This window comes from Hyperolius riggenbachi, chromosome 6, assembly GCF_040937935.1.
Source record: "Hyperolius riggenbachi isolate aHypRig1 chromosome 6, aHypRig1.pri, whole genome shotgun sequence".
NCBI lineage: Eukaryota > Metazoa > Chordata > Amphibia > Anura > Hyperoliidae > Hyperolius > Hyperolius riggenbachi.
The window spans coordinates 205,150,142-205,177,978 of record NC_090651.1 but is presented as its reverse complement, the minus strand read 5'-3'; the positions used below and the strand labels follow the sequence as shown (position 1 = coordinate 205,177,978).

Sequence of the window (27,837 nt, the reverse complement as noted above, 5' to 3'; positions counted from 1 at the left end):
TTGCATAGCACCTGCAGAAATACATACTGTGTTTCTTTCTAGCAGGTGTCTCCATATGGGGCATAAAAGAGGGCACAAGCAGAATACTGGGTATTAGCAATAATCTTAAGGAAAAACTTTACCGAATGTAACAATGATTAAAATTGCTTGTAGTTTACAATATTTAAAAATGATTTTTAGTCAATGTTTGCCCACTGCAAGCTCTTTCCTCTCCCTGATTTACATTCTGGTGCTCACTAATGGTACAATTTTCAGCAAAGAACCGGCAAAGGGATTAGACACATGCGATCAGAAAGAAAACGTCTTAATATTTCAATTATTTTATCATCAATAGACCAATATTAATCCTTAACAACTGATTATAAAAAGTTTTATGCCGATTTTTGATCGGAAATGTGGAAATTTCAATTCCACGGAATCCTGAAGAGCATCCCTAGTAGTCTATTGTTTATTTTTTGAGGAGAGTGTTCCTTGTCCAAACGTTTACTTGACATTGATTACAAGTTTCACACCTGCTAGATAGAGATGGCCCGAACCTCCGATTTTTGGTTCGCGAACCTCGAACGCAAACTTCTTCAAAACTTCGAACTTTCGCGAACCGCAATAGACTTCTAGGTGGAGGCGAACTTTCAAAACTAGAAACATTTATGCTGGCCACAAAAGTGATTGAAAAGATGTTTCAAGGGGTCTAACACCTGGAGGGGGGCATGGCAGAGTGGGATACACACCAAAAGCGTTTTAAGGGCAGAAATCACATTGCATGCTAAATTGAAGGCCTAAAGTGCTTTAAACCATCTTGCATGTGTATACATCAATCAGGTAGTGTAATCAGTAGCCCTCCGGGATCCATGCCTCATTCATTTTGGTAAAGGTGAGATACTGAACACTTTTGAGACCTAGGCGACTTCTCTTCTTAGTGACAATGTCTCCAGCTGCGCTTAAGGTCCTTTCTGACAGGATGCTTGAGGCAGGGCAAGACAGAAGTTGGATGGCAAATTGTGACAGCTCTGGCCCCAGGTCAAGCCTGCGCACGCAGTAGCCCAGGGGTTCATCGCTGCTCATAGTGTCTACATCCACACTTAAGGCCAGGTAGTCGGCTACCTGCCGGTCGAGGCATTGGTGGAGGGTGGAAACGGAAGGGCTAATGCGAGGCGTTGAACTAAAGCATGTCCGCATGTTTGACATCACCATGAAATCGCTGGAGCTTCTGCAAGTGCTGCATCCTTTCTGCTTTCAGGTGAGTTGGTAACATCTCCACTACTTTCTGCTTATACTGAGGGTCTAGTAGCGTGGCCACCCAGTACAGGTCATTCCCCTTGAGTTTTTTTATAAGGGGGTCCCTCAACAGGCTGGACAGCATGGAAGATGCCATCTGCACAAATTTGGATGCAGACGTACTATCCATCTCCTCTTGCTCTTCCTCAGTGATGTCAGGTAAGTTCTCCTCCTCCCCCCAGCCACAAAGAATACCACGGGAATGTTGAGCAGCACAAGCCCCCTGTGACGCCTGCTGCAGTTGTTCCTCCTCCCCCCTCTGTGCTGCTGCAGGTGTTGAGGAATCATCTGGTTCTGCTGAGAATTGATCCCACAACTCTTCCTCCTGTTCCTGTAACTGTTCCTGTTCATGCTCCTCCACAGCTTGATCCACCACTCTACATACGGCACGCTCCAGGAAGCATATGGGATCAATCACTGCGACTCACCATGTTTGTCACCTCCACAAACGGCCGCATGAGCCTGCAGGCATTTCGCATGAGTGTCCAGTACTTCGGCCAGAACATCCCCATCTCCCCAGAGCATGTCCTTTTACTGTAGTTGTAGACATACTGGTTGACGGCTTTCTTCTGTTGTAGCAGGCGGTTAAACATCAGGAGCGTTGATTTCTAGCAAGTCGGGCTATCGCAAATCAAGCGCCTCATCGGCAAGTTGTTTTCCGCTGAATACCGGCCAAGTGTGCCATGGCCGTGTAAGACCGCCTGAAATGCCCACACACCTTCCTAGACTGCTTCAGGATGTCCTGTAAGCCTGGGTACTTGCACACAAATCTCTGAATTATTACAATCAGCACATGTGCCATGCAGGGTACATGTGTCAACTTTCCCAAATTCAAAGCCGAAATGAGATTGCTGCCATTGCCACACACCACGTTGCCGATCTCCAGTTGGTGCGGGGTCAGCCACTGATCCACCTGTTTGTTAAGAGCAGCCAGGAGAGCTGCTCCAGTGTGACTCTCCGCTTTGAGGCAAGACATGTCTAAGATGACGTGACACTGTCGTACCTGCCATGCAGCATAGGCCCTGGGGCGCTGGGGCTGTGTAGCTGGAGAGGAGAACGCAGCACCAGTAGAGTAGCACTGCCACTCAGCCAAGGAGGAGGAAGAGGACGACAGCAAAGAGGATGTAGCAGGAGGAGAAGGAGAGGAGGTGGCAGCAGGCCTGCCTGCAAGCCGTGGAGGTGTCACAACTAGATCCGCTGCACAGCCATGTACTCCCTGCTTGCCAGCGGTCACCAGGTTGACCCAATGTGCTGTGTACCTGCCCTGACCTTGCTTGGCAGACCAGGCATCCATGGTCAGATGGACCCTTGACCCAACGCTGTGTGCCAGAGATGACACCACTTGCCTTTCAACTTCAAGGTACAGTTTGGGTAACACCTTTTTTGAGAAATAATTGTGGCCTGGTATCTTCCACTGCGGTGTCCCAATGGCCACAAATTTTCGGAAAGCCTCAGAGTCCACCAGCTGGTATGGTAACAGCTGGCGAGCTAACAGTTCCGCCAAGCCAGCTGTCAGACGCCGGGCAAGGGGGTGACTGGCAGACATTGGCTTCTTTGGCTCAAAGATTGCCCTCATGGACACCTGGCTGCTGCTGTAGGCAGAGGAGCAGGAACAGCTCAAGGTGAGAGGCGGAGTGGAGGAGGGTGGCTGTGATTGAGAAAGGGAGAAAGCGGCTGAAGATGAGGCACCTGAAGGAGGAAGAGGAGAGAGAGGGTGGCTTTGCTTTTGTGTGCTGCTTTTCCTCAGGTGGTCTTCCAATTGCAGTTTGTGCCTTTTCTCCATGTGCCTTCGTAAGGCAGTTGTCCCTACATGGGTGTTGGCCTTTCTACGGCTCAATTTTTGGTGGCAGAGAGAACAGATGGCATTGCTCTCAGCTGAGGCATACACACAAAAAAATGTCCACACCTCTGAGCCCTGGGGTGATGGCAATATGGTGGTGTCAGCAGCTGACGTTGAAGGGCATTTTGGCTGGCTGTCCATAGGTGGCAAAACATTGTGCCAGGCACTACCACCAGCTGTTTCTGACAACGAGCTCCCCCTGCTTCTTTCAGGAACTCGTCTCCTCCTACTCCTCTCGGACCCCCACTCTGAACTGTCCCCCTGTTCATCTCCTCTATTGGGAACCCAGCACATAAAAGTGACAATTGTTTTGGGGCCAACTGCGAGTCCCCTTCATCAGACAGTGCAGACAAATCGTTTTGTCTGCACTGTCTGATGAAGGGGACCCGCCGTTATGTGCTGATGTAGCAATAAAGAAGACTATTGTAACTTGAATGGTGTGCTAGCCTGGATTCATACTTGGCTTATGTGATTTGGTGCTTGAGCTCAGCACCTACAGGCTATGCACCCACCTTACGGGTAAGGTGTGCCACTCCCACTTCTCTTCTGCCTTAATCCATTTGTGAAGTGAAGAGTACTTGTACATACAGGAGCCAGCACAATAAAAACTCTCGCACAGCAGATTGATGGAAATGTGTACTTAGTTTTTCACTGTCTACTCATACAGTTGAAAAGATGAAAAAAATGCTGTATATGTGTCATTCAACACTTCAGCTGGCCCGGCACAAGCATCAGTAACATGTAAAGAAAACAGCTGGCAGTACAGTTCTCTGTGTTATTTTAGATAATGCATCCACAGAAATATACCATTAGTAGCATTTTAAAATAAGGATGCTTTTTTAAACCGTAAAGCCAAGGACATTCTTTAAGAATAGCAGCAGCAACAAAAGCAAAAGCTTTCTCATCAGAAAACATTCTGAATAGCATAAGAGGGAGAACAGGCATGGTTTTTAACCACAGAATTAAAAGTTATAAATCTGTATCAATGTCACAACCCTACATCGCACAAATGGACGCTATAATGCGCTGCTATCATTTGTGCAGTTTCTAAGCTGTAATAAAACTTTACTTACCATTTTGAGGCAATAATGTGAAATACAAAAGCTGCCTAGTGTGCATCATGCTTATCTCTATCCACAGAAAATACACATTGCTATTTTGTTCCAAATTTCTTGCCAAGCATGAGGTTAATTCAGGTAATTCTTCTGTTTTGCAGCAAATTCACTGTAGCAATTGACCCACTCAGTGGCATGATAGAAGCTGGACTCACTCCAGCTCCAAGTAATGGAAATGTATGCTGCCTCGATCATTAACTTGCAAAACTTAAGTGCAACAATAGCTTTGCAATAATGTAGGATCATAGAGACCATTACTGCTCTAGCTTTATACACGACTTTTTAAAATTGCTTCTCCTACTTCAACTAATACAGTATGCACGTGGCCAGGCTTGCTCCAGGCTGCGGCCTACTTCTTGATCGAGATTGCCTGCTATTGGTTGCTAGGAAACTGAGGTAATCACCACCTTTACAACCTATATGGGGCCTCTTTCTTCTTCTTCTAGAGAGAGAACTTACTGAGAACAACTGTAAACGAAGGCCTGGTGACACGATGAAATAACATATTATAGATTTCCAACAATCTGCACTGTAAATTTCCTGCAGCCTGGGCCACCATTAATTCCTGCCTGATTAGAGTTCAGGCAAAGTAGCTGATTCATATGCATATTTTATGGTCCCTGGACAGACACACTCCCAGCTCTCGCTTTTCTCTTCCTCCGCCTGGAAATCGCATACTGGTCCCCTGGGCAAAACAAAGAATGTAGCACTGTAGAATCAATAGCAATTATAAGTAACATTTCCATGCGGCTATATGCCTCGGATGGATTTGTTTTTACATTTTTTTTTGAGTTTCATAAATTCTTTTAATATATGTGAAATGGCTTTTCTGTAGAATTAAAAATGAGCTACTATGTCGAGAAGTGTTAAAGGGAAAATATACTGGATTTCAGTCAATTAAATTTAATCATTTTAACAAACTTAAAAAATGGTATTTATACTGCATATTTATGTCTATGTTAAATTTTTGCTTTGCAATTAAAGAACAAAAATTAGGGACATTTGCAGAGAGGCCACCACTAGACTTACTCACCCACTATTGTGATCTGCTGCCTTAGGGTTGTTTTCCATAACAAGTCACTAGAGATGGCTCGAGCCTCCAACTTTAGGTTCGCGAACCTCGAACGCGAACCTCCGCAAAAAGTTTGGTTCGCGCGAACGTTTCGAACCGCAATAGACTTCAATGGGGAGGCGAACTTCAAAAACTAGAAACATTTATGCTGACCACAAAAGTGATGGAAAAGATGTTTCAAGGTTTCTAACATCTGAATTTTTGCATGGAGGAGGGAGATACACGCCAAAAGTCCCGGGGAAAAATCTGGCTTTGACGCACAGCAGTGTTTTAAGGGCAGAAATCACATTGCATGCTAAATTGGAGGCCTAAAGTGCTTTAAAACATCTTGCATGTGTATACATCAATCAGTTAGTGTAATTAGTGTACTGCTTCACATTGACAGACCAAACTCACTGTGTAACGCACCACACAGCTGTTTGTGTAGTGACGGCCGTCCTAGACTGGTGCGCACCATGACGAGAGTGCAGGTGATGGCGGCTTTCCAGCCCATATGGTCGCCGGGCTGAGGTAGCTCAATGACAGAACAGTGACTGTCCAGCTGATCAAATTTGGTCTGTCCACAATGAAGCAACAACCTTATTATCTTGGGTGTGCCCCCCAAGACACTCATATAGCCGGTGGTCATTGCTTCCTTGTGATACGCAAGCCCCTTCACCGTGGCAAGGTAACGATCACAAAGGGGAAGTGACACATGTACATGCCTTTTGTTTTGTTGTTGCAGCTGCAGTGCAGCCAGAAAAATTAGGCAGGCATGTACACACACCAGAAAAACTTAATATAGCGGCCGCTGCTAGCAGGGCCTTAAAAATTCAGGAATTCGCCTGAAGTCCTGGAGCCTGTTGGTGGTGGCGGAGAAGGCAGTCAAGCGGCCTGCAGGCAGAGATGCTGTGTGAGGACCGACTTAGTCATGGGGCAGGCAGTCACACAACGTGCAGGCAGAGATGCTGTGTGTGGGGATGTACTTAGTCTTCGGGCAGGCAGTAATCCAGGATCCATGCCTCATTCATTTTGATAAAGGTGGGGTACTGAACACTTTTGTGACCTAGGCGACTTCTCTTCTCAGTGACAATGCCTCCAGCTGCACTGAAGGTCATTTCTGACAGGATGTTTGAGGTAGGGCAAGACAGAAGTTGGATGGCAAATTGTGACAGCTCTGGCCACAGGTCAAGCCTGCGCACCCAGTAGTCCAAGGGTTCATCGCTGCTCACAGTGTCTACATCCACACTTAAGGCCAGGTAGTCGGCTACCTGCCGGTCAAGGCGTTGGTGGAGATTGGATCCGGAAGGGCTAAGGTGAGACGTTGGGACTAAAGAATGTCCGCATGTCCGACATCACCATGAGATCACTAGAGCATCCTGTCCTTGCCTGCGTGGACATGGGAGAAGGATTACTGGCAGTGGTACCTTTATTTCGTTGTGCTGTGACATCACCCTTAAACGTATTGTAAAGCATAGTTGCCAGCTTGTTCTGCAAGTGCTGCATCCTTTCTGCCTTCTGATGATTTGGAAACATCTCGGCCACTTTGTGCCTATACCGAGGGTCTAGTATTGTGGCCACCCAGTACAGCTCCTTCCCCTTGAGTTTTTTTATACAGGGGTCCCTCAACAGCTGGACAGCATGAAAGACGCCATCTGCACAAAGTTGCATGCAGATGTACTATCCATCTCCTCTTGCTCTTCCTCAGGGATGTCAGCTAAGTTCTCCTCCTCCCCCCAGCCACGAACAATACCACGGGAAAGTTGAGCAGCACAAGCCCCATGCGACACCTGCTGCAGTTGTTCTTCTGCCTCCTCCTCCAAAAAAACACCTTCCTCATCATCTGACTCCTCTTCCCCACTCGACTCTTCCTCCTCCTCCTCCCCCCTCTGTGCTGCCGCAGGTGTTGAGGAATAATCCGTTTCTGCTGAGAATTGATCCCACAACTCTTCCTCCTGTTCCTGTTAACGCTCCTCCACAGCTTGATCCACCACTCTACGCACGGCACGCTCCAGGAAGAAAGCATATGGGATCAAGTTGCTGATGGCGCCTTCACTGCGACTCACCAGGTTTGTCACCTCCTCAAATGGCCGCATGAGCCTGCAGGCATTTCGCTTGAGTGTCCTCCTGTACTTCGGCCAGAACATACCCATCTCCCCAGAGCATGTCCTTTGACTGTAGTTGTAGTGATACTGTGTGACGGCTTTCTCCTATTGTAGCAGGCGGTTGAACATCAGGAGCGTTGAATTCCAGTAAGTTGGGCTATCACAAATCAAGCGCCTCACCGGCTATTTGTTTCTCCGCTGAATATCGGCAAAGCGTGCCATGGCCGTGTAAGACCGCCTGAAATGCCCACACGGGATCAGTTGAAAAGGGCTTCTGAGCTGCCTGTATGAAAACGGCTCCTCCATCGACATCAGTGTTATTTCTGCAAATATGGGCTACAAGGTGGTGAAAAGGGCTCCCGAGTTTTGATATAGGCTACAAGCGGGCGCCCTTTTGTAGCCCATATTTTTTTTTTCGGCTACAAGGTTTTTGGCTACAGTAGCCCATATTTTTATGCGGCTACAAGGTTTTTGACTACAGTAGGGCGCCCCATTGTAGCCCATATTTTTTATTCAGCTACAAGGTTTTAGGCTACAAGGCTTTTGATTCTGCTACAAAAGGCCACCCTTTTATAGCCAACATTTTTGATTTGAGGGTGCAGGGGAGGTTAGGATTAGGCATCACAAGTGTGTGTGTGTGTGTGTGTGGGGGGGGGGTGTCTTAGGGTTAGGCACCACCTAGGGGATTAGGGTTAGGCACCATCAGGGGAGGGTTCTGTGTGAGAGTAGGGAGCAGTTAGGTCATAATAATCACTTTTCTTAGCTATATCTAGAGCCCTTTTATAACCCAAACATTTTTGCCTATAACAGCATCCTTTTAAATAAACTAAAACTAGCATTTTCGACTACACCAGGTGCCCTTTGTAGCCGAATTTGGCATATATGGGCTACACCGGGTGCCCTTTGTAGCCGAAGTTGGCATATATGGGCTACAACATGTGCCCTTTGTAGCCGAAGTTGGCATATGGGCTACACCAGGCGCCCTTTGTAGCCGAAGTTGGCATATATGGGCTACACCATGTGCCCTTTGTAGCCAAAGTTGGCATATGTGCTACACCGGGCGCCCTTTTTGCAGCCAAATTTGGTATATATGGGCTACACCAGGAGCCCTTTTTTCTAGGAGCCCTTTTCAAATAGACCCGCCCACACACCTTCCTGGACTTCTTCAGGATGTCCTGTAAGCCTGGATACTTAGACACAAATCTCTGAATTATTAGATTCAGCACATGTGCCATGCAGGGTACATGTGTCAACTTTCCCAAGTTCAAAGCCGAAATGAGATTCCTGCCGTTGTCACACACCACGTTGCCGATCTCCAGTTGGGGCTGGGTCAGCCACTGATCCACCTGTTTGTTCAGAGCAGCCAGGAGAGCTGCTCTCCGATTTGAGGAAAGACATGGTGTGACACCATCATACCTGGCATGCAGCATAGGCCACGGGGAGCTGGGGCTGTGTAGCGGGAGAGAAGATCGCAGCACCAGTAAAGTTGAACTGCCACTCAGCCAAGGAGGAGGAGGACGACGACAGCGAAGAGGATGTAGCAGGAGGAGAGGAGGTGGCAGCAGGCCTGCCTGCAAGCCGTAGAGGTGTCACAACTAGGTCCGCTGCACAGCCACGTACTCCCTGCTTGCCAGCGGTCACCAGGTTGACCCAATGAGGCGCTACACCTGCTATTGCTGGAATTCTGTTTTGTCCCCACGTTTATTGCCTGATGAAGCGGGCTCGGCCTGCGAAACGCATTGCACTTTTGGGGTACTATATAATAAATGTTGCTACTTTTCAGACAGTCTTTCGTGTCTGCTTTATGGAAGTAAGTCCACCACTTCCTCCAAGCACATTTTTAAGTTTTTATCCACTTTTATTCTGCTGGCGCCTCTGTTCTCCTACTGCTTAGCTCTCAAAAGAGCTGTTGAGGATGAGGAGTGCTTTTTAGCAATAGGTATCAGCAAGAAGGAGCAACCTAACAAGCCTAACACAAGAGCCTAACTAAGCTTTCCCTATGTCAGCAGGTTCTCTTTTCTAATTTCTGCAGCCACACGAGTGAGTGAAAAGGCTGATGCTGCCTGTGTTTTATAGGGGAGGGGGGGCTGCAGGAGGGAGTGTAGCCTGATTGGCTCCCCTGTATCTGCTGACTGTGATGTATAGGGTCAAAGTTGACCCTAATGATGTAGTATAGGGGGCTTGTCGAACTCGCATGTAGTTCACGGTTCACCGCGAACGCGAACCACCGAAGTTTGCGTGAATAAGTTTGCGTGCAAACCGTTCGGGCCATCTCTACAAGTCACAAATCGCAAACACATGCACCTTTTTTCTTTGCAGCTCCATGCATTTTCATAGTGCGTTTGCAGATCCCAATTCACTTCACTCTATGTAAACACAGTGGCAAATTGCACCAAAATGTAGCAAGCTGCATTTTTTCAAACACCTAAAATCAAAACACAGTAGTAGAAATGAGGCAACACAATTTAAATTATTTTGCCAGTGTGCTTGCGATTTAATAAAAACGCATTTGATCAAAAAAAACAGATAGATGTACATGTAGTGCAAAACAGCCCTTACTGCGCCCTCTCCCCATGCAGAGGTCTACAGGGAAGAGCATTGCATTGGGCACATGAACCTGGTTTTGCAGCTCTCGCGCTCCCCTTCAGTGCATCAAGGCAAATGTTTGCATTATGTCACTTGATAAGCAGTGAAGACACACATGCAGGCCCAGATTTACATCACAGGAGCCTATAGGCACAGATGTCCTGGCACCCTAGACTCTGCCCTCCATGAACTTGCAAACTCCTGCTAAACTGCACTGCAAGTGTGCTGGCTGTCCCAGAGGTCACTTCCTCCTTACTTCCCTTGCCTGTCATAGGCAGCTACAGGTTTCTCTTAGCATTAGGTAGCGAGAGGTACCCTTAGTATTAAGAAGCTAGTGCCCCCCCCCCCCAGTGGAATGCTGAGAGCTAGGTGAGTAACCTTTCATTCCTTTACTCTCCACTTTGGACTCTGCATAGGGATGAAGGGAGGCACTAGAGGAGGGGAGTGAGCAGCCTTTCCATCAGGTGCCTGTAGGCATGTGCCTACAGTGCCTTATGGTAAATCTGGCCCTGCCCATATGCATGAGAGCCAAAGCCCTTCTGTAATGTGTGCATCCATAATGACACCACTATAAAAATCACATAAGTTATCATGCTTTCGACCCACCCCCCATGTCATGTACAAGCTTGTCTTCTCATTACATTATTTACCCACTATATACCAGTACAACCAATATGTCTCCCCTATGACAAGCAAGGCTGGTGCCTGAGAATTGCCACTGCTTTCAAATTTAAACAAATATTTTGTGTTATTTTGAAATTAAAATGTCTCACTAACTAGAAAAAAACACTTTTTTCTGTGCATGTTACAGATCGATAGAGGAGATTTTCAGCAAGACTCTGTCCTCAAGCAGTTAGAGGTTCTGAAGGAGGAGGAAAAAGAATTCCAGAAGGTAAGTGAAGTTAACAGAATCATTGACAACTCAAGGGTTATTCCTCTTAAAATGTAGATTTAAGTTTACCATGAATGCTGGAGAGTTAAAGGGAAGGTCCAAGGTGATTAAAAAACAAAAATCTACTTACCTGGGGCTTCCTCCAGCCCCTGGCAGCCGTCCTGTGCCTACGCCGTAGTTCTGGTGGCTTCCGGTCCCCTCTGTTGCAGATGACGACCTCCCCAGATCTACTGCTCTCCAGCATGCGGCTCACGGAGTGGCACTGACGTCATCCGGCCTGTACTGTGCAGGCTCAGAACTACTGTGCAGTACAGTCCGGATTATGCCAGCGCAACTCTGTGAGCCACACGCTGAAGCGCAGTAGGCATCTTGTACTGGAGGGGACCCCGGCCACCGGCAGCGAGGGCACAGGACGGCTGCAAGGGGCTGGAAGAAGTCCCAGGTAAGTAGTTACCTCTGACCTTCCATTTGAAGAGGAACTGTAACAACATATCAGAGAATGCAGTAAATGATTCAGGATACCTACTTTTATGTTAAAAACCCTGATTTCAGCACCATAAACACTTCCTATAGCAATATATCACTGTATATTAGGATGTAGCCCCACCCTCTAACTTAAGAACTCCCACTAAACTAACATTCTGCAGACATCACCTGCCAGTACTAAAGATGTTGCCACCTGTGATAAACTTCAGAAAGTAAATCAGGGAGAGAAAAGAGTTTACAATGTGCAAACACTGCCTAAATCATTTATAAATAAATATTGTAAAAAATTAAATTTGTATTTATTATTTTGACTACAATTTATATTTAAACTTCATATGGGACCTCATTTACTAATATGTTCCTGAGTTAGGGAATATAACTAGTATTGCAAACCTAGCATATTTCCAATTGCTGTCAGGTTCACAAACTGTCATACCTACACCCAGGGCCGCCATCAGAAATTTTGGGGCCCCTCACACATCATCAGGCCTGGACCCCACTCCCTGGGCTCACCCACTGGTTGCCGTGCCTGCCCACTAGCCACCCCACCCCGTGTCCTTGTGCGAAGTGCGCTGCGGCGAAAAATGTGCATGGCTCCAACATTTAAGAAAACGGCATGCACAGTGTGATGCGGCAAAAAGTGGGCGTGATCATGGCATGTTGTGGGTGGAGCCAAATACTAGCAAAATACAGGTAGTCCCCGGTTAACAAATGAGATATGGACTTGTAGGTCTGTTCTTATCCTTTATCCGTTCTCTTTTGTCCCCCTCATTTCTTCCTGTGCCTCTTTTGTGTCCCTCTGTGTGACCTCATGCTCCCGTCTCATCTCTTTTCTCCCTGTGCATCTTTTGTCCGCCTCTGTTGCCCCTGTGCCTCTTTTATCCCCCTGTGTTACCTATTGTCCCCTTCTGTCTCAGCTCATACCCCTGCCCTAGCCAGGTATAGGTGCCCCCAGTATAGGTATCCAGGCATAGGTTCCCCCAGTATAAGTAGCCAACTATAGATGGTGCCCCGGTATAGGTTGCCTGGTATAGTTGCCCCAATATAGGTAGCCTGGTATGGGTGGTGCACCAGTATAGGTTTGCCAGGTACAGGTGCCCCCAGTATAGGTAGCAAGTTATAGGTGCCCCAGTATAAGAGGCCAAGTATAGGTGGTGCCCCAGTATAGGTAGCCAGGTACAGGTGGTGCCCTCAGTAAAGGTAGCCAAGTATAGGTGGTGCCCCAGTATAAGTAGCCAGGTATAGGTGGTGCCCTAGTAGAGGTAGCTAGTTATAGCTGGTTCCAGCCCCAGTATAGGTAGCCAGGTATAGATGATGGCCCAGTATAGGTAGCCTGTAGCCAGATATAGGTGGTGCCCCAGTATAGAAAGTCCGCTGTAGAGGGCTCACTCATCTGCTCCCCGCGTTCTTCTCTCAGTGCTGTAATGCGGTGTGCTGGTTAGTGAGCCACAGGCCCGCAGCCAGCACATGCGGCCCTTCCAGCACTTTGGGGGGCCCTGGGCCCCTCACTGCAGTGTCAATTGTATTGTACCCCCCTGATGGCTGCCCTGCCTACACCAAGAACTGAAAAAGCACAGTAACCAGTAGCAAACAGTTTTCACATTTTGTTGACTGGACTACAGTAACTGAAATCTGTATAAAGTTTGAGTTAAAACCATTAGCAATTTTCTGCACTGCTTCGTGGAAGAAGCCCTCAAGTAGTTGCAGTAATTCCATTTGACCTTAGGGTTACTTCTTCTTTCTGAAACACAACAGTCACTCCAGCTGCAAATGTTAATTGAAATGGAAGCCATAACCCCAATGAATAGATGTGGTTTATTTTTCTGTTAACAGCCTATTACCGTAGCTCCAGGAAATTTCCCTAGGGTCAGAGATTACATTGAAGTTGGAGGCTGCAGATCCACATGCTGGTTAACATGATAACCCACCTGCGCCTTATTGTAGCAACAGTTACCACAGGATAATACTGAATACTAAAGTACACTAAAGTATTGCAGTGTTGCTTGTCTAAAAGACCACACTACATAAGTTGCTTTGAAACAATCAATTAGGGATTGTTTTCAAGTCCTGCAATAAATAGTAGTACGATTTCAATAAGATTTGTACGTTAATTTGATTCAACGCATCTGAATTATCTACACTGCATTGTTTTACACAGTACAATACAGTCAGACAATCAATTTGGAGCCATTTTGATTAAAAAAGCTTTTCTGACCTGTCAGATTGCATCTTCAATTGATCAGTTTCTAAATATTGATTGGAAATTATTCATCAATCTTCAATGCAGTAGGCAGATTTAAAACAGATTCAGAATGATGGTACACTGCACATTGGTACAGCATGTGCTACAATGAGCTTTACATTATGCAGCATTGGGGATTAAATTCCTGATTACTGTGCTTTGGCCTTTGAGGGTCTTAAAATGGAGTTTTGTCTTCAGGTATTCAATGAATCTTTCATAGGAGTGCCAACTGTACTTGTCCTCTTCACTATTTGATTGAAGGTGGCATCATCAGCTAAAAGAAGTTGAGCAAATACAATTCAGTAATAGGCTTATAGCACAAGGAGTGCAGGGCTACACTTTGCCTTTTTAATGGTAATAGCATTTCATGGGGAAGAATCTTCCTCACCTCCTGTACAACAAAGACAGAGACAGTTATGGCAAAAACATTTTTGTAGTGTGGAGAACAGGTAAACATCGGTCAGGTTTTTACTGCTAACATTCACTTCCTTCTCTTCAGATTTGATACCTTGGGGTCATAAGACACGAATGAGTGAATATCCCTATTGGGTGCACAGACAGTAGTAACAGATTAGCAGAGTTTTTTTCTGTCTAAATTTTGCCAATGTTTTGGCTGGAGTTAAGGAATAACACACAGCTAAGCATTATTATTTAAAGCTGAACTTTAGAGTTTTATTAAAGTTTCCATGGAGACGATACCATAAAAACTGATAGGGATCCGGTCTCTGTGTTTTTAATGTGTTTTTCCATGTACTTCTATTGAATGTAATGAAAGTGCAAAATACAGTATGCTGTGTGTTTGTGTATTAGCTAAAGAACACAATGCATAAGTAGGAAAGCCGCAATGAGTTTCAATGGAAAAACACATTACATAGTAAGTTTGGTTGAAAAAAAAAATACTTTAGTCCACCAAGTTCAGCCAGGCATGATTTTCCAAAAGGTGAAAAAATGCACTAGTGGGAACAAGCCCTAAATACATTCACACAATGATGACCAACAGTGGGACTCTTGGAGTGAGCAGGAAGAAATATGGTTTGCCATTCACTTCACTCTAGCAGGAAATGCAGGGTACAAACTGATGTGAAGGGAATGGGTTGGTCTCTGAGAGGTAATTGGGTCTATTCAGTTTGGTGAAAAATGTAATGTATCACAGTTTCAATCCTGATCAAAGAGCAGTTTTGGTTGATATATGTATGAGTAAAGTTATCCTTTAAATGAGGAGGTGTTTATCTCACATTTTATCTGATTTGCAAGGGCAAGACAATGCATTAAGAGTTTCTGCAGGCAGCTACTGTACAGGTATAGCAATAAACCATTATAAATAACTTTAGGAACATAAGCCTCACTTAGGTTTATAGTCTACTCTTCCGGGAATGACCGCTGTAAGAGACAAAGGTCTGAAATGAATGTATCCTCTTAGGACCAAAATGACAAAGCTAATCCATGTCACAGAGAATAAACAGAAAAACAATTTAGCTGCCATTGCAGTGTGGTAATAATGTTACCAACCTTGACCAGAGAATATGTGGCGTTGCTCTGTCTCCAAACCAACAAATATGAAGATAGAGACCCATTTTACAGCTGAGCCCCTGGCTGACCTCCATATAATAACATCTGCTACAGTTCCATTTCAGTGCCTCTGGATCACTGGCCCTGGGGTCATACCAACCAATTTAGAGTATACACTGATAAATCACGACAGGAGTCCTCAGAAGGACTTCTCCCTGTTTCATACAAGAATAAGTGTAATAGGAAATGATGGCATAAACTGTGCTATAGCCAGCCACCACTAGTTACAGTGTGGATGACGACATTCTACGCTCAATTTTTTTTTTTTCACAGAGGTTGATTCATTATTGTCCAGACTGAAGTTACTTGTAAACACATTACCACAGGTTACTGCACCTTACTGAACACATGATTAACTGTTATATATGAGAGATTTATTTCACTTGTTATGATGTGATGTTTACTCTGTGTTTACCCAGTGATCAGAAATGTAATACAGGGGCAGGAACTAACACAGTAGCAGCTTCCATAAAACTGCTCAAAAACAGGTGTGCACATTTTTGGTGCATTTTAACTTGTGGTTCATATGGCACAAACCAAACGTTGCTACCAAATACCCATGTGAATTGTCTTATATAGTGCCACAGTCCTACATTTCCATTGAGTTTTATGGCACTAATTTTCCTGGAAGCAAGTTTCTCAACATGAAAATCACTGGGAAAATTAGCTCAAAATGGGCCCTGAACAGGACAACTGAAGCGAGGAGGACATGGAGACTGCCATGTTCTTTTCCTTTTAAGCAATACTAGTTGCATGGCTATCTTGCTGATCCTCTGCCCCTAATACTTTTATCCATAGACCCTGAACAAGCATGAAGCAGATTAGGTGTTTCTGACATTATTGTCAGATCTAACAAGATCACCTGCATTAAACTGGACTGTATCACAGAGGTGCACGAGTAGTATAAAAGCAATTAAAAACCGTTTAAAAAGAGGAGGTAGTGGTGGACTTACCTCCTCCAAAAAGACACCAAACACGGTTGGTTTATAATACACAACCTTTTTTTTTATAAATACTCCACAGTTTCAATGCGTTTCGCAGGTTTGATCCTGCTTCATCAGGCAGTGAAAGGAGCAAGAACAAGACTGGGTCTGTAATGGGGCCAAGTGCCTCTGACAAACTTGCGAAACGCATTGCAACTGTGGAGTATTTATTAAATAAATTGTTATGTATTATAAACCAACCATGTTTGGTGTCTTCTTGGAGGAGGTAAGTCCACCACTACCTTCTCTTTTTAAACAGGTTTTAATCACTTTTATACTACTCTGGCACCTCTGTGATACAGTTCAGTCTATTGTCTAGTCACCCCAGGTGGCGAGGTTTTGCCCCATTTTCCCGATCTGCAGAGAGGGACTTCTTAATCTGAGTGGGGTCAAGTCTAATGTCCCCACCTGCCAATACAGTGGTTGCCTTTATGGTAACCCTGGTTTGTGAGTATTCATTCACATTGTTTTAATTTACGTTTGGTACCTTGACTTACTACACTTTATAGGGCTCTCGTGTCCTCTTTTGTTGTTAAGATTACCTGCATACTTGTTTCTGGTGTGATTCACTCACTACTAAAACCAAATAGATCAGCAGGGCTGCCAGGCAACTGGTATTGTTTAAAAGGAAATACATATGGTAGCCTCCATATTATTCTCAATTCAGTTGTGCTTTAAGTTAGTTCTTGACATGAGAGACAGCTTGAGAAGCTGTCATGAATCACTGAGAAATTCTGAATGAGAACAATTATGCATCAGCTCTCACATTTATGCTTTAAAATAGCCACAAAATTGATGCAATTTTTTTCTAAATGGTGCATAATATTACTAAATTATCAGGTGCTATAATGTCAACCAAAACATTAAAATATTCATGAAAACAACTAAGGAAATGTCAGACTCAGCAACATTAGAAAAAGATATTAAGAGGGCACCCAGATCATACATCCTACCTAATAATACCCCAAGGTATCTGCATTCATCGGCTGCATCCATGTCAGGCAAGTGCACATGCGTGAAACCTCCGTTGTGTGCACGGGGTTGGGAATGCGCCACTGTTCAGCACCTGTTATGCAGCTGAAATCACTAGTAATATAAAAAGAGGTACTGTAAATGTTGAACTTACCTCTAAAAAGGATTAAAATCAATAATATTTAAATGGAGAATCTCTATTACCATGTTACAACATGTTTCCCGGATCTGGCCCACTTCATCAGATTTGTCCCACTGGTTTGGCTACAATCTCACACAGGTATGAGTGCCTTGATCCTGTACCAGTGTGAGATTGTAGCCAAAGCAGCACAATACCCAGTAAAGTTGGCTAGACCCAAGGAACGCTTTATAACATGCCAACAATATGTTTGGTAAGGGAAAGAAGCATAACTGCTAAATACTGCACCAGATACAAGAAAATATCTTTATTGAATCGAAAAAAAACACAAAAACTATTCAAAGATAGTATGTGGACAGATTACAAACCATTAAAACTAGACCTACGTGGGGACAAAAATAATGATCGTTTAACATGAATAGCTCCTCCCCCAAAAAACAGATAATAATAGGTAACTACATCAAAAGGTTGTGGCAGGGCACTCCGTCAAAATGCTGGGTGCTTGATACTGTGATATAGGCAATGTCTCCTTCAAATCAGCAATCCAATGTATCAGCACACCACTCCAAATTAATCAGGCTGTCAACCACACGCCTTGATAAAGGGGGACCGTGCGTGGCCCCCGAAACAATTGTCGGCTGATTATCCTTGTGGACATACATGGCTCAATAAAAGAGCGTGATTAATTTGGAGTGGTGTGCTGATACATTGGATTGCCAATAATGGGTAACTATGATGAATTATGAAGAGTCACCAATATGTAACGTGCAAAATTCCAATATTAACATATCAATAAGGTTCTATATCCATGTAAAATAATGGCATTCAATATTACTGTATAAAAATTGTAAAAATACTACTGCCCTATCAAAGTTAAAGAATGTGCACAGAACTCTACACTAAAATACAAAGTGTGAGAGAAGGTACACAGCACTTTAGCAAAATAAGTGGCATTGATTGACAGAGCTTCTACCCCTTAATCTTCCTCAGAGTTTCTCTGACCAGAATGGGAGGACATGGCAGCAAATTAAAGAGAAACGCTGCACCGGGTAATTTACCAGTGCTGTTACTACACTGTCTCACAGAGATTGCTTTGGATCTTTAAGGCCCTTTTCCAAAGGCGGTTGAACTCAGTAAGCAGTTACCAAGCAGCAGTAAGCGGTTACCAGGCAGCAGCAAGCAGTTGCCAGGCAGCAGCAAGCAGTTGTGAGAGTTAGCCAGTCTTTTTACTACCTATCTACTGCTTGTGCAGGGGCGTAGCAATAGAGGTCGCAGCGGTCGCATGCGCGACTGGGCCCGGCTCCTGAAGAGGCGGGGGAGGGGCCCGGGGGGGCCCATGTCTTTTTGTAGTGGCCAGGACTGAGTGCGGCCCGTGCGCCGTGAGCGCTATTGGGAGGGGGGGGGGGGAGCCGCGGGGAGGGCAGCCCGACCTCTCCCTCCCTTCCTCTCCCCGGGCCCCCCCCTTCAGATGCAGAGTGACGCGCACGGAAGCGCTGTAGGCTGAAACTCACCTCCGTCCCTGCGTTCCAAGCGCCGCTGATCTCCTCTCGCTGTATAGATGTTGTTACACACTGCTTCCGGCTAAACAGGAAGCAGTGTGTAACAACATCTATACAGAGCGGGAGGAGACCAGCGGCGCAGGGACGGAGGTGAGTTCTGCCTACAGCGCTTCCGTGCGCCGCGCACTCTGCATCTGAAGGGGGGGGGGCCCGGGGAGAGGAAGGGAGGGAGAGGTCGGGCTGCTCTCCCCGCAGCTGCGGCTCCCCCCTTCATACCTACCTACCTACCTACCTACCTACCTAATCCTGGGGGGCAGCTACCTACCTATCCTGGGGGGGGGCAGCTACCTAATCTAACCTATCCTGGGGGGCAGCTACCTACCTAACCTATCCTGGGGGGGCAGCTACCTACCTAACCTGTCCTGGGGGGGGCAGCTACCTACCTAACCTATCCTGGGGGGCAGCTACCTACCTAACCTATCCTGGGGGGGCAGCTACCTACCTAACCTATCCTGGGGGGCAGCTACCCACCTAACCTATCTGGGGGGGGGGCAGCTACCTAATCTAACCTATCCTGGGGGGCAGCTACCTACCTAACCTGTCCTGGGGGGGCAGCTACCTACCTAACCTATCCTGGGGGGGCAGCTACCTACCTAACCTATCCTGGGGGGGCAGCTACCTACCTAACCTATCCTGGGGGGCAGCTACCTGCTTCCGTGCACCGCGCACTCTGCATCTGAAGGGGGGGGGCCCGGGGAGAGGAAGGGAGCGAGAGGTCGGGCTGCTCTCCCCGCAGCTGCGGCTCCCCCCTTCATTATGGGGGGGGGACCTACCTACCTACCTACCTACCTACCTACCTAATCCTGGGGGGCAGCTACCTACCTATCCTGGGGGGGGCAGCTACCTAATCTAACCTATCCTGGGGGGCAGCTACCTACCTAACCTATCCTGGGGGGGCAGCTACCTACCTAACCTGTTCTGGGGGGGGCAGCTACCTACCTAACCTATCCTGGGGGGGGAGCTACCTACCTAACCTATCCTGGGGGGGCAGCTACCTACCTAACCTATCCTGGGGGGCAGCTACCCACCTAACCTATCTGGGGGGGGGGCAGCTACCTAATCTAACCTATCCTGGGGGGCAGCTACCTACCTAACCTGTCCTGGGGGGCAGCTACCTACCTAACCTATCCTGGGGGGGCAGCTACCTACCTAACCTATCCTGGGGGGGCAGCTACCTACCTAACCTATCCTGGGGGGGCAGCTACCTACCTAACCTATCCTGGGGGGGCAGCTACCTACCTAACCTATCTGGGGGGGGGCAGCTACCTAATCTATCCTGGGGGGCAGCTACCTACCTAACCTATCCTGGGGGGGGCAGCTACCTACCTAACCTGTCCTGGGGGGGCAGCTACCTACCTAACCTATCCTGGGGGGCAGCTACCTACCTAACCTATCCTGGGGGGGCAGCTACCTACCTAACCTATCCTGGGGGGGCAGCTACCTACCTAACCTATCCTGGAGGGCAGCTACCTACCTAACCTATCCTGGGGGGCAGCTACCCACCTAACCTATCCTGGGGGGGGGTCAGCTACCTAATCTAACCTATCCTGGGGGCAGCTACCTACCTAACCTGTCCTGGGGGGGCAGCTACCTACCTAACCTGTCCTGGGGGGCAGCTACCTACCTAACCTATCCTGGGGGGGCAGCTACCTACCTAACCTATCCTGGGGGGGCAGCTACCTACCTAACCTATCCTGGGGGGGGGCAGCTACCTACCTAACCTATCCTGGGGGGGCAGCTACCTACCTAACCTATCTGGGGGGGGGGCAGCTACCTAATCTAACCTATCCTGGGGGGCAGCTACCTAATCTATCCTGGGGGGCAGCTACCTACTCTAACCTATCCTGGCGGGCAGCTACCTACTCTAACCTATCCTGGGGGCAGCTACCTAATCTAACCTATCCTGGGGAAAGCTACCTAATCTATCCTGGGGGGCAGCTACCTAACCTATACTGGGGGGCACCTACCTCATCTAACCTATACTGGGGGGCAGCTACCTAATCTAACCTATACTGGGGGGCACCTACCTATCTAACCTGGGGGCACTTACTTGTCTAACCTGTATTCGGGGCACCTAGCTAGCCTATACAGGTGGCAACTATACTGGCTACCTATATTGGAGGCACCTACCTAACTAACCTATACTGGGGGCACCTACCTATCTAACCTATGCTGGGGACAACTATTCTGGCTACCTATATTAGAGGCACCCACCTAGCTAACCTGTACTGGGGGCACCTATCTATCTAACCTATACCGGCGGCGCCTGCCTATCTAACCTATACTGGGGGCAACTATACTGGCTACTTATGCTGGAGGCACCTACCTGGCTAACCTATACCGGGGGCAACTATACTGGCTTACCTATGCCTGGCTACCTATACTGGGGGGACCTATAGCTGGCTATAGGGATTTGGATATGTGTGTGCGTCGGGTGTTGCCGGGGGAGGGGGGCTGTTGTTGCCGTGGGGGGGGCCCACATCCAGATTCCGCATCGGGGCCCAGAGGTTTGTAGCTACGCCACTGTGCTTGTGGAAAGGGGCCCTTAAAAAGTCTGATCAGGGATAGGCAGCAGGGAGATAAGCTTTCCATCTCACAGGAGGTGATCTTCTTTGTATTATGCTTAGAGTTCTACTTTAAAAGGATGATTGGACAGTCAGGCACTGGCTGGCTTTTCAAACATGCACATTTCTACCTTGTCCACTTATGGCTCGTTTCCACTATAGCGAATCCGCATGCGTTGTCCGCATGCGGATTCGCACAGCTAATACAAGTGGATGGGCCTGTTTCCACTTGTGCGTTGTGAGTAGCGTTTTTGTGTGCGGGGAAAATCTGCACGGGCCGTCAGAATTCGCTCCCCGCACACCGCTATGCAAATCGCATACAATGTATTTATTAGGGAAATCGCACGCGGTTTTGGCATGCGTTTTTTCCCGCGATTTTGCATAGGAAGTAATGTTAATTTACACAGGCAGTGACATTGTTAAAATCGCATACCTACTACCCTATGCGAAATTGCATGCGAAAACGCGGGAAAACCGCATGCAACATTGCACCCGCATGCGATTTCGTCCGCAGTGATTTCTTGCCGATTCCGCAACCCTATAGTGGAGACGGGCCCTAAAACTCCTTTCTATTCCTGATTTGAATTACTACAGCAAACATGGGCGTGAGTTTTTTTCTGATCAGACAGGTCAGGAAAAAGTAAACAGATCAGATCGCCTGACTTTTACCTCATTCTTTCTCAAAAGCAGAATAAAAAAAATCTCCATTCTCACTTGATATAATAAGAACAATGACTTACAATATACTGTAGCCTCCCCCACCTCATTCCTCTCATGGAAACAATTTCAATCAGTTATTAGCCTTTTAAGTCAGAATTATTTACATGCAGATGAAGGAATGTGTTTAAAGGATAATTAATCTCTACTCCTCCAAAAAATGATCTGGTGTCATATTTAATCAAAGAGGTTTCCATAGCAACCAGCGCAGACTATTTCTCTCGGGACTGTGCCTACATCTGCGTCTGCAGTCTATTGTGTCTGTCTGCATTTTTCATTTCATTCTGGATGCCTCAACTCTGTCTGATCACTAAGCACACGATGGACGCTTAGGGCCCTTTTCCACTAGCAATCGCTAGCGTTCACGCTGAATGCTAGCGATTGCTGAATCGCAATTACCGGCGATTCCCCGAAGTTCGCGGCCGCGATTTTGCTATGCTATGCACTGCATAGCAAAATCGCGGCAAATCGCGGCAAAAATGAATCGCGGTAGTGGAAATGACCTACCGCGATTCCTATGTTAAAAAGCAAACCATAGCGATTGTAAAATCGCTAGCGGTTTGCGTTTTTGCGATTCAGCCAGGGCAAACGCGCTGGTGGAAAAGGGCCCTTAGCCTTCAAATCATCACACTAAAAAAATTTGTAGACTACTTAGATCAGGCAATATAAATGCAGTGAGATAATTTTGTTTTTCTTGGTTCTAAAAAAAAATGACGTGTACGGTTGACCTACAGTATACTATATCTCTTGTTCTGTCAATCTCTCATTTATAAATATTTTCCCAAGAATCAATCAAATGTGCCCTGATTGGTGTTACGGTACATTAAATAGTAAAATTATGTTCTGATAACAGGTGTGTTAACTGTAATAATATTAGTTTCGGCATTCGTTATACTATTGCCCCAGTGCCCCCAAAATGTCCACATTTGCACTCTGGCTGTTCAACAAACATTTATCCACCACATGCAACCTTTGATCCAAGCTGAAGCAGAAACACAGTCGGGCATACGATTCAATAAAAAAAAATGTTCCTACTCTTAACTGTTCATACAGTAATCCAACTGGCTTTTGTCCCAAAGTAATGTAAATGTGTTTGAAAATTGCAAGTCCCCCACCTCAGATTACAGTAGTGGTGGGAGATGACATTTCATGGATGATTTATATTATCAAGTTTACATTAAAGGGTTTTTAGTGAAGTAAATGCTCTTCTGCTTACCCCGAAACCTGCAAAGAAAAACTTCTGTGCTGTGTTTGCTTATCAACTACAGTGATCACAGAACAATCTGTAAAGCCCCATATACACACACTCAACAGCGGTCTTAAAGTGGACCCAAATTAAAAATACAAGATTTCAGAAATAAAATCTATTTTCTAAATTATAATAATAAATAGCAGCCTTTTTTCAGCTGCATAATGACAAATATAAAATATTTTACATTTATTGGAGAAACCCCTCCCTTCCTTTCAAATTGCCGGAATTTTTCCAGAAAACTGGTGGAGTAGATGGTGTCTGGCAATGCAGGAATTGCTAATGGCTGCCCCCAGTATAATCCTAGCTATGAAAAGAGAAGGGTGAAAAGCATGCACTGAAATTATCATAGGTTTGAAGGAGTGTTTATTTATCATTGTATGTGTCAGAGTGGTGTAACTAAATATTTTGAATTAAAAAAATGTTTGGTTTGGGTCCGCTTTAAGGCCCGTACACACGCTAGATAGGCTGGAATGACGGGTCCGTCAGACCCTCCCGCTGGGCGGGCGTTCCAGCGACAGTACAGCGTGTGTACAGTCTGTCAGGCAGACTGATAAGCCTGTTTCTGAATGATCCACCGGGCGGATCGTTCAGAAACAGCCTTATCAGTCTGCCTGACAGACTGTACACACGCTCAACTGTCGCTGGAACGCCCGCCCAGCGGGAGGGTCTGACGGACCCATCGTTCCAGCCTATCTAGCGTGTGTACGGGCCTTAAGGCTCTCACAACTTTTCTTGTGAAACACCTAAAAAAATCTCTTGCTATTGTTCAAATGTTGAATTGATGTCTTATCAGTCTTATCATCTGCTTGTACAATAGCAAGACATTTTTTTAGGTGTTTCACAAGAAAAGTTGTGAGAGCCTAATGCTGGGATTACACGATACGTTTTTTGTGTTCGATTCGGCGCGCAATCTATTAGCCATTCAATTTTCTGCTCGATTCTCTTATCTTCCACTCGTTTTTTCTTAACTTTTTTCCATTGACTTCTATAAGAAATCGAGCAGAAACGAATCGAGCAGAACATCAGACATGTCGTAATTTTATAGTCGAAGGCATCTATCGGGAACGATTCTTAAAAAAAAACGTATCGTGTAATCCCAGCATAAAAGACCGCTGTTGAGTGTGTGTATGGGGCTTAAATCTACTGGCAATGTATATGATAAGCTCATGAGGAAACTGAAACAAAGTCTGTGAATCATTTCACCAACATTTTCATCAAATAGTTGTGTGCCCTTAAAAGTTCTAATGGTGTGGCTAAACTTTTGGAGCATAGGGAATATTGTGACTATAGTTTCACTTTAGCTTGACTTTATTCTCAATTCCTTTAACAGTGGCACAGGTTTCTATAGCTCTGTCCTAGCTGTCTCACTTCCTGTTCTCAGCCTTTGATATAATGGTTTTCCTATGTGGAAGTTTGTGCTCTTTTAACTCTTGTGTTGAGTAAATAAAGACCTACAGTACATACTCTGCAAACTCTGTTAACTAAAGGCTGTAAATTCAAGCATGCTAGCTTTCTCATTAGGTACCTTACCTAGTCATCCAGTGCAAAAACTTACAATGAATCACTAGACTCTGCTCAATACTCCACAGTTCTTTAGCCCCCCTGGCTGTATGATTCTTTCCAGATTTTAGAGTCTAAAGGTGGCCACACACCATACAATAAAATGATCCGATTTTACAGTAATTCGATAAAAACGATCGTATCTCTCGAAAAAATTGAAAGCTTTTTTTTTCATTCGACTGAAAAATCCGATCGGAATTCCCGTTTTTTTCGATTTAAATCGATCCGGAATGCCAGATATTTCTCTTCAATTTCTACTAAAGATTGTATGGTGTGTGTTGGATTGTTAATTTATTAATATACACACCCTAGCAATTTTCTCTGAGTTTCCAATCATTTTGATCATAATTGAGGAAAAAATTGAACATAGGTGTGTGGTACATTGGTCATATTTTTAAATTGTTACAATCAGTCAAAAAAATTGATTGCAATTCTTAAATTGAACAGATATTTAAAAAATTGTATGGTGTGTGGCCACCTTTAAAGCAATGCAATTGTTTAGCATGACCCTAAAATGGGAAAATTCATGCTGCTAGAGTGCCTCCAGCAGTCACCTCCTGGGATCCAGCACTGCAGTTCTCCCTCCGTCCTCTGGGTGGCTCTGTACTCCTATAGTGAGATTGCAGACTGTCCTCATGACGACAGACGGCGGTCTCCCCAGAGGCATCCAGAGCCACAGAGGACAGGAAGAAGAATGGCTGCTGGCGTCTGGATGCCGGGAGAGGTGAGTTAAAATACCCGCTGCGGGGATAACTGCCAAGGAGGTTATTCTAACCAACAAGAACAAGTATCGCTAGTCAGGCACTTCCTAGATTAATAATCTCCTAGTTGAGGCTAATAAGAATACAACCAGCCAGTAATTCATAAATAGCCTCAAATTAATCGAGCAAAGTACGTTAAACAAAGGTGCCTGGAAATTTGGGCACCCAGTAATGCTGATAGTGAAAAATTAGTATTTAAAGGGAACCAGAGATGAACGATTCATACAAAATAAACATATCAGTTGATAGCTTGTAAAGAATAAATGCTCTACCTGATAATTTCGCCACTCTGGTGTGCCTTTTTGAGTGTTTTTTATCCATTATTGCTCCAGGAAATATCCAATATGGCCTCATATCCCTTCTGCTTCCAGGTTATAAGCTGTTCTGGATGTACTGTCTAGCCTCTATGAGACTATAGAAAAGCAGGGCTGCTGCAGCCTTTCATCTGTCTGCTTTCAACTTTATTATTCTGGTATGCTGTGCAGCTGCCTGTAGGAAGTGTCTCTCATAGAAATGAAACTGCATACAGTAGATAATGACTGGCTGCACAGTGCACACAGATACACTTGTCTGTTTCAGAGCTTCTTTCTCGGCAGCAGCATAACCTCCCATGTCAACAGCTCTGAGTAGGAAATCTGAGCCAGGAGGGGGCAGGCTTGGGCTTGAAAAGACTCCACAGAAGAGTGACTCAGCTATAATGATTCCAGGTCAAACCTAAACTGAATCAGTCGGTGGATTCTTATCACAGTTGATAACAGATAGATTAGACTGAGAAGAATAAAACTAAAAGCATGATAGGTGTTTACTGTCATGTTCCCACTGATAAATGTAATAAAATACATGAGGGTGCTTCGTCTCTGGTTCTCTTTAATACCTATATTTTACTATATAAGTGTAAAATATCAAAATTAAAAACTGATATTTTACTATGGTCAAACCTAACCATATTGTCACATAGAACCCTCCCACCCGAAGCCTTAACCTACCCCCCCTGCACATTCTGTCTGCCTAATGCCTAAAACTAACCCCCTGCACACACTACCTGCCAATGCCTACACCTCCCCCCCCCCCCCCCGCACATGCACGCACACACACACACACACACACACGCACACACACACACACACACTATCTCCCTAATACCTAAATCTAACAGCTTCCCCCCCCCCCCCAAACACACACACACACTACCTGCCTATCGGCGAAGACCCCCACCCACAGCCACGGTGTGATGTGATCCCAGCCACGGCAAAGGAAAAGGAAAATTTAAAGGAAAATGAAAAATCGGGGGCGCTGCAAAATATTGGCATTTGGCTATACCGGCCGCCCAAATTTCCACTCCGGCGCCCAATTACCAATATTTTGTATTGGTGTCTATGGTGGCGCCCAATTAGTCCACTAGCCGCATGCAGCTTTTTATGATTTTGCTAGCAAAGATGTATACCAAGATCAAGTGTTCACCAATATTATGGCCAGTATATTGAAATTACACCCCAACACCATCTGCTGGTCAGGGATTATCAGAATCACAACAAGACAGAGAGCCTCATCTTTGGTAACCCGCTGCCCAACCATACTATGCATATATTTTAAAAGGCCACAGGGTGAAAAGGGCACAAGCTGCAAGTAGAATATTTGTAATATTACCAATATTCTATTAATTAATTTAGATAGTAAAATATCAGTAAAGATTATTGATATGTTACTATGCCTACATGCAAAAAGGGCGTCGGGAAAAAACGGCGTGGGGTGTAAACGATAAGAGGCAATAACGTTTATAAAAAAATAATGTGTTGTATTTCGTTTACAATAATGTTTTAGAAATTAAAAAGCATTAAATAATGTGTATGAGTTCACAAATTGGAAAATCGATAATCTCACCTATTTTGAAAGTGAAACTTATAATAACGTTTGTTAAAAAACGATAATATATGTATAATAAATATAATTGTATAATATTGTGTATAACCTTCATTTATCGTTTCTTCTTGTAATAAAATCTGAAAATATTGTTTATAACAATGAAAAATAACTGTAGTAAATATTACTAACATTTTACTACAACTAAACCTAACCCTACTCTCACACAGAACCCTCCCTGTACCTATCCCTAAACCCTAGACTCCCCTGGTGGTGCCTAACCCTAACCACCCCCCTGGTGGTGCCTAA

General features: G+C 45.4%; 1 protein-coding gene across 5 annotated transcripts in view; it reads left to right on the top strand.

Moving 5' to 3' along the window:
* The window catches only part of KIRREL3 (kirre like nephrin family adhesion molecule 3), a 1,384,273-nt gene that overhangs the window by 1,340,880 nt on the left and 15,556 nt on the right, over positions 1-27,837 (top strand). For all 5 annotated transcript variants that reach the window (XM_068240337.1, XM_068240336.1, XM_068240335.1 and 2 more), the window contains one exon: positions 10,784-10,864. In XM_068240337.1, coding sequence (XP_068096438.1) covers positions 10,784-10,864 — 81 coding nt within the window. The remainder of the gene's footprint in view (positions 1-10,783; positions 10,865-27,837) is intronic.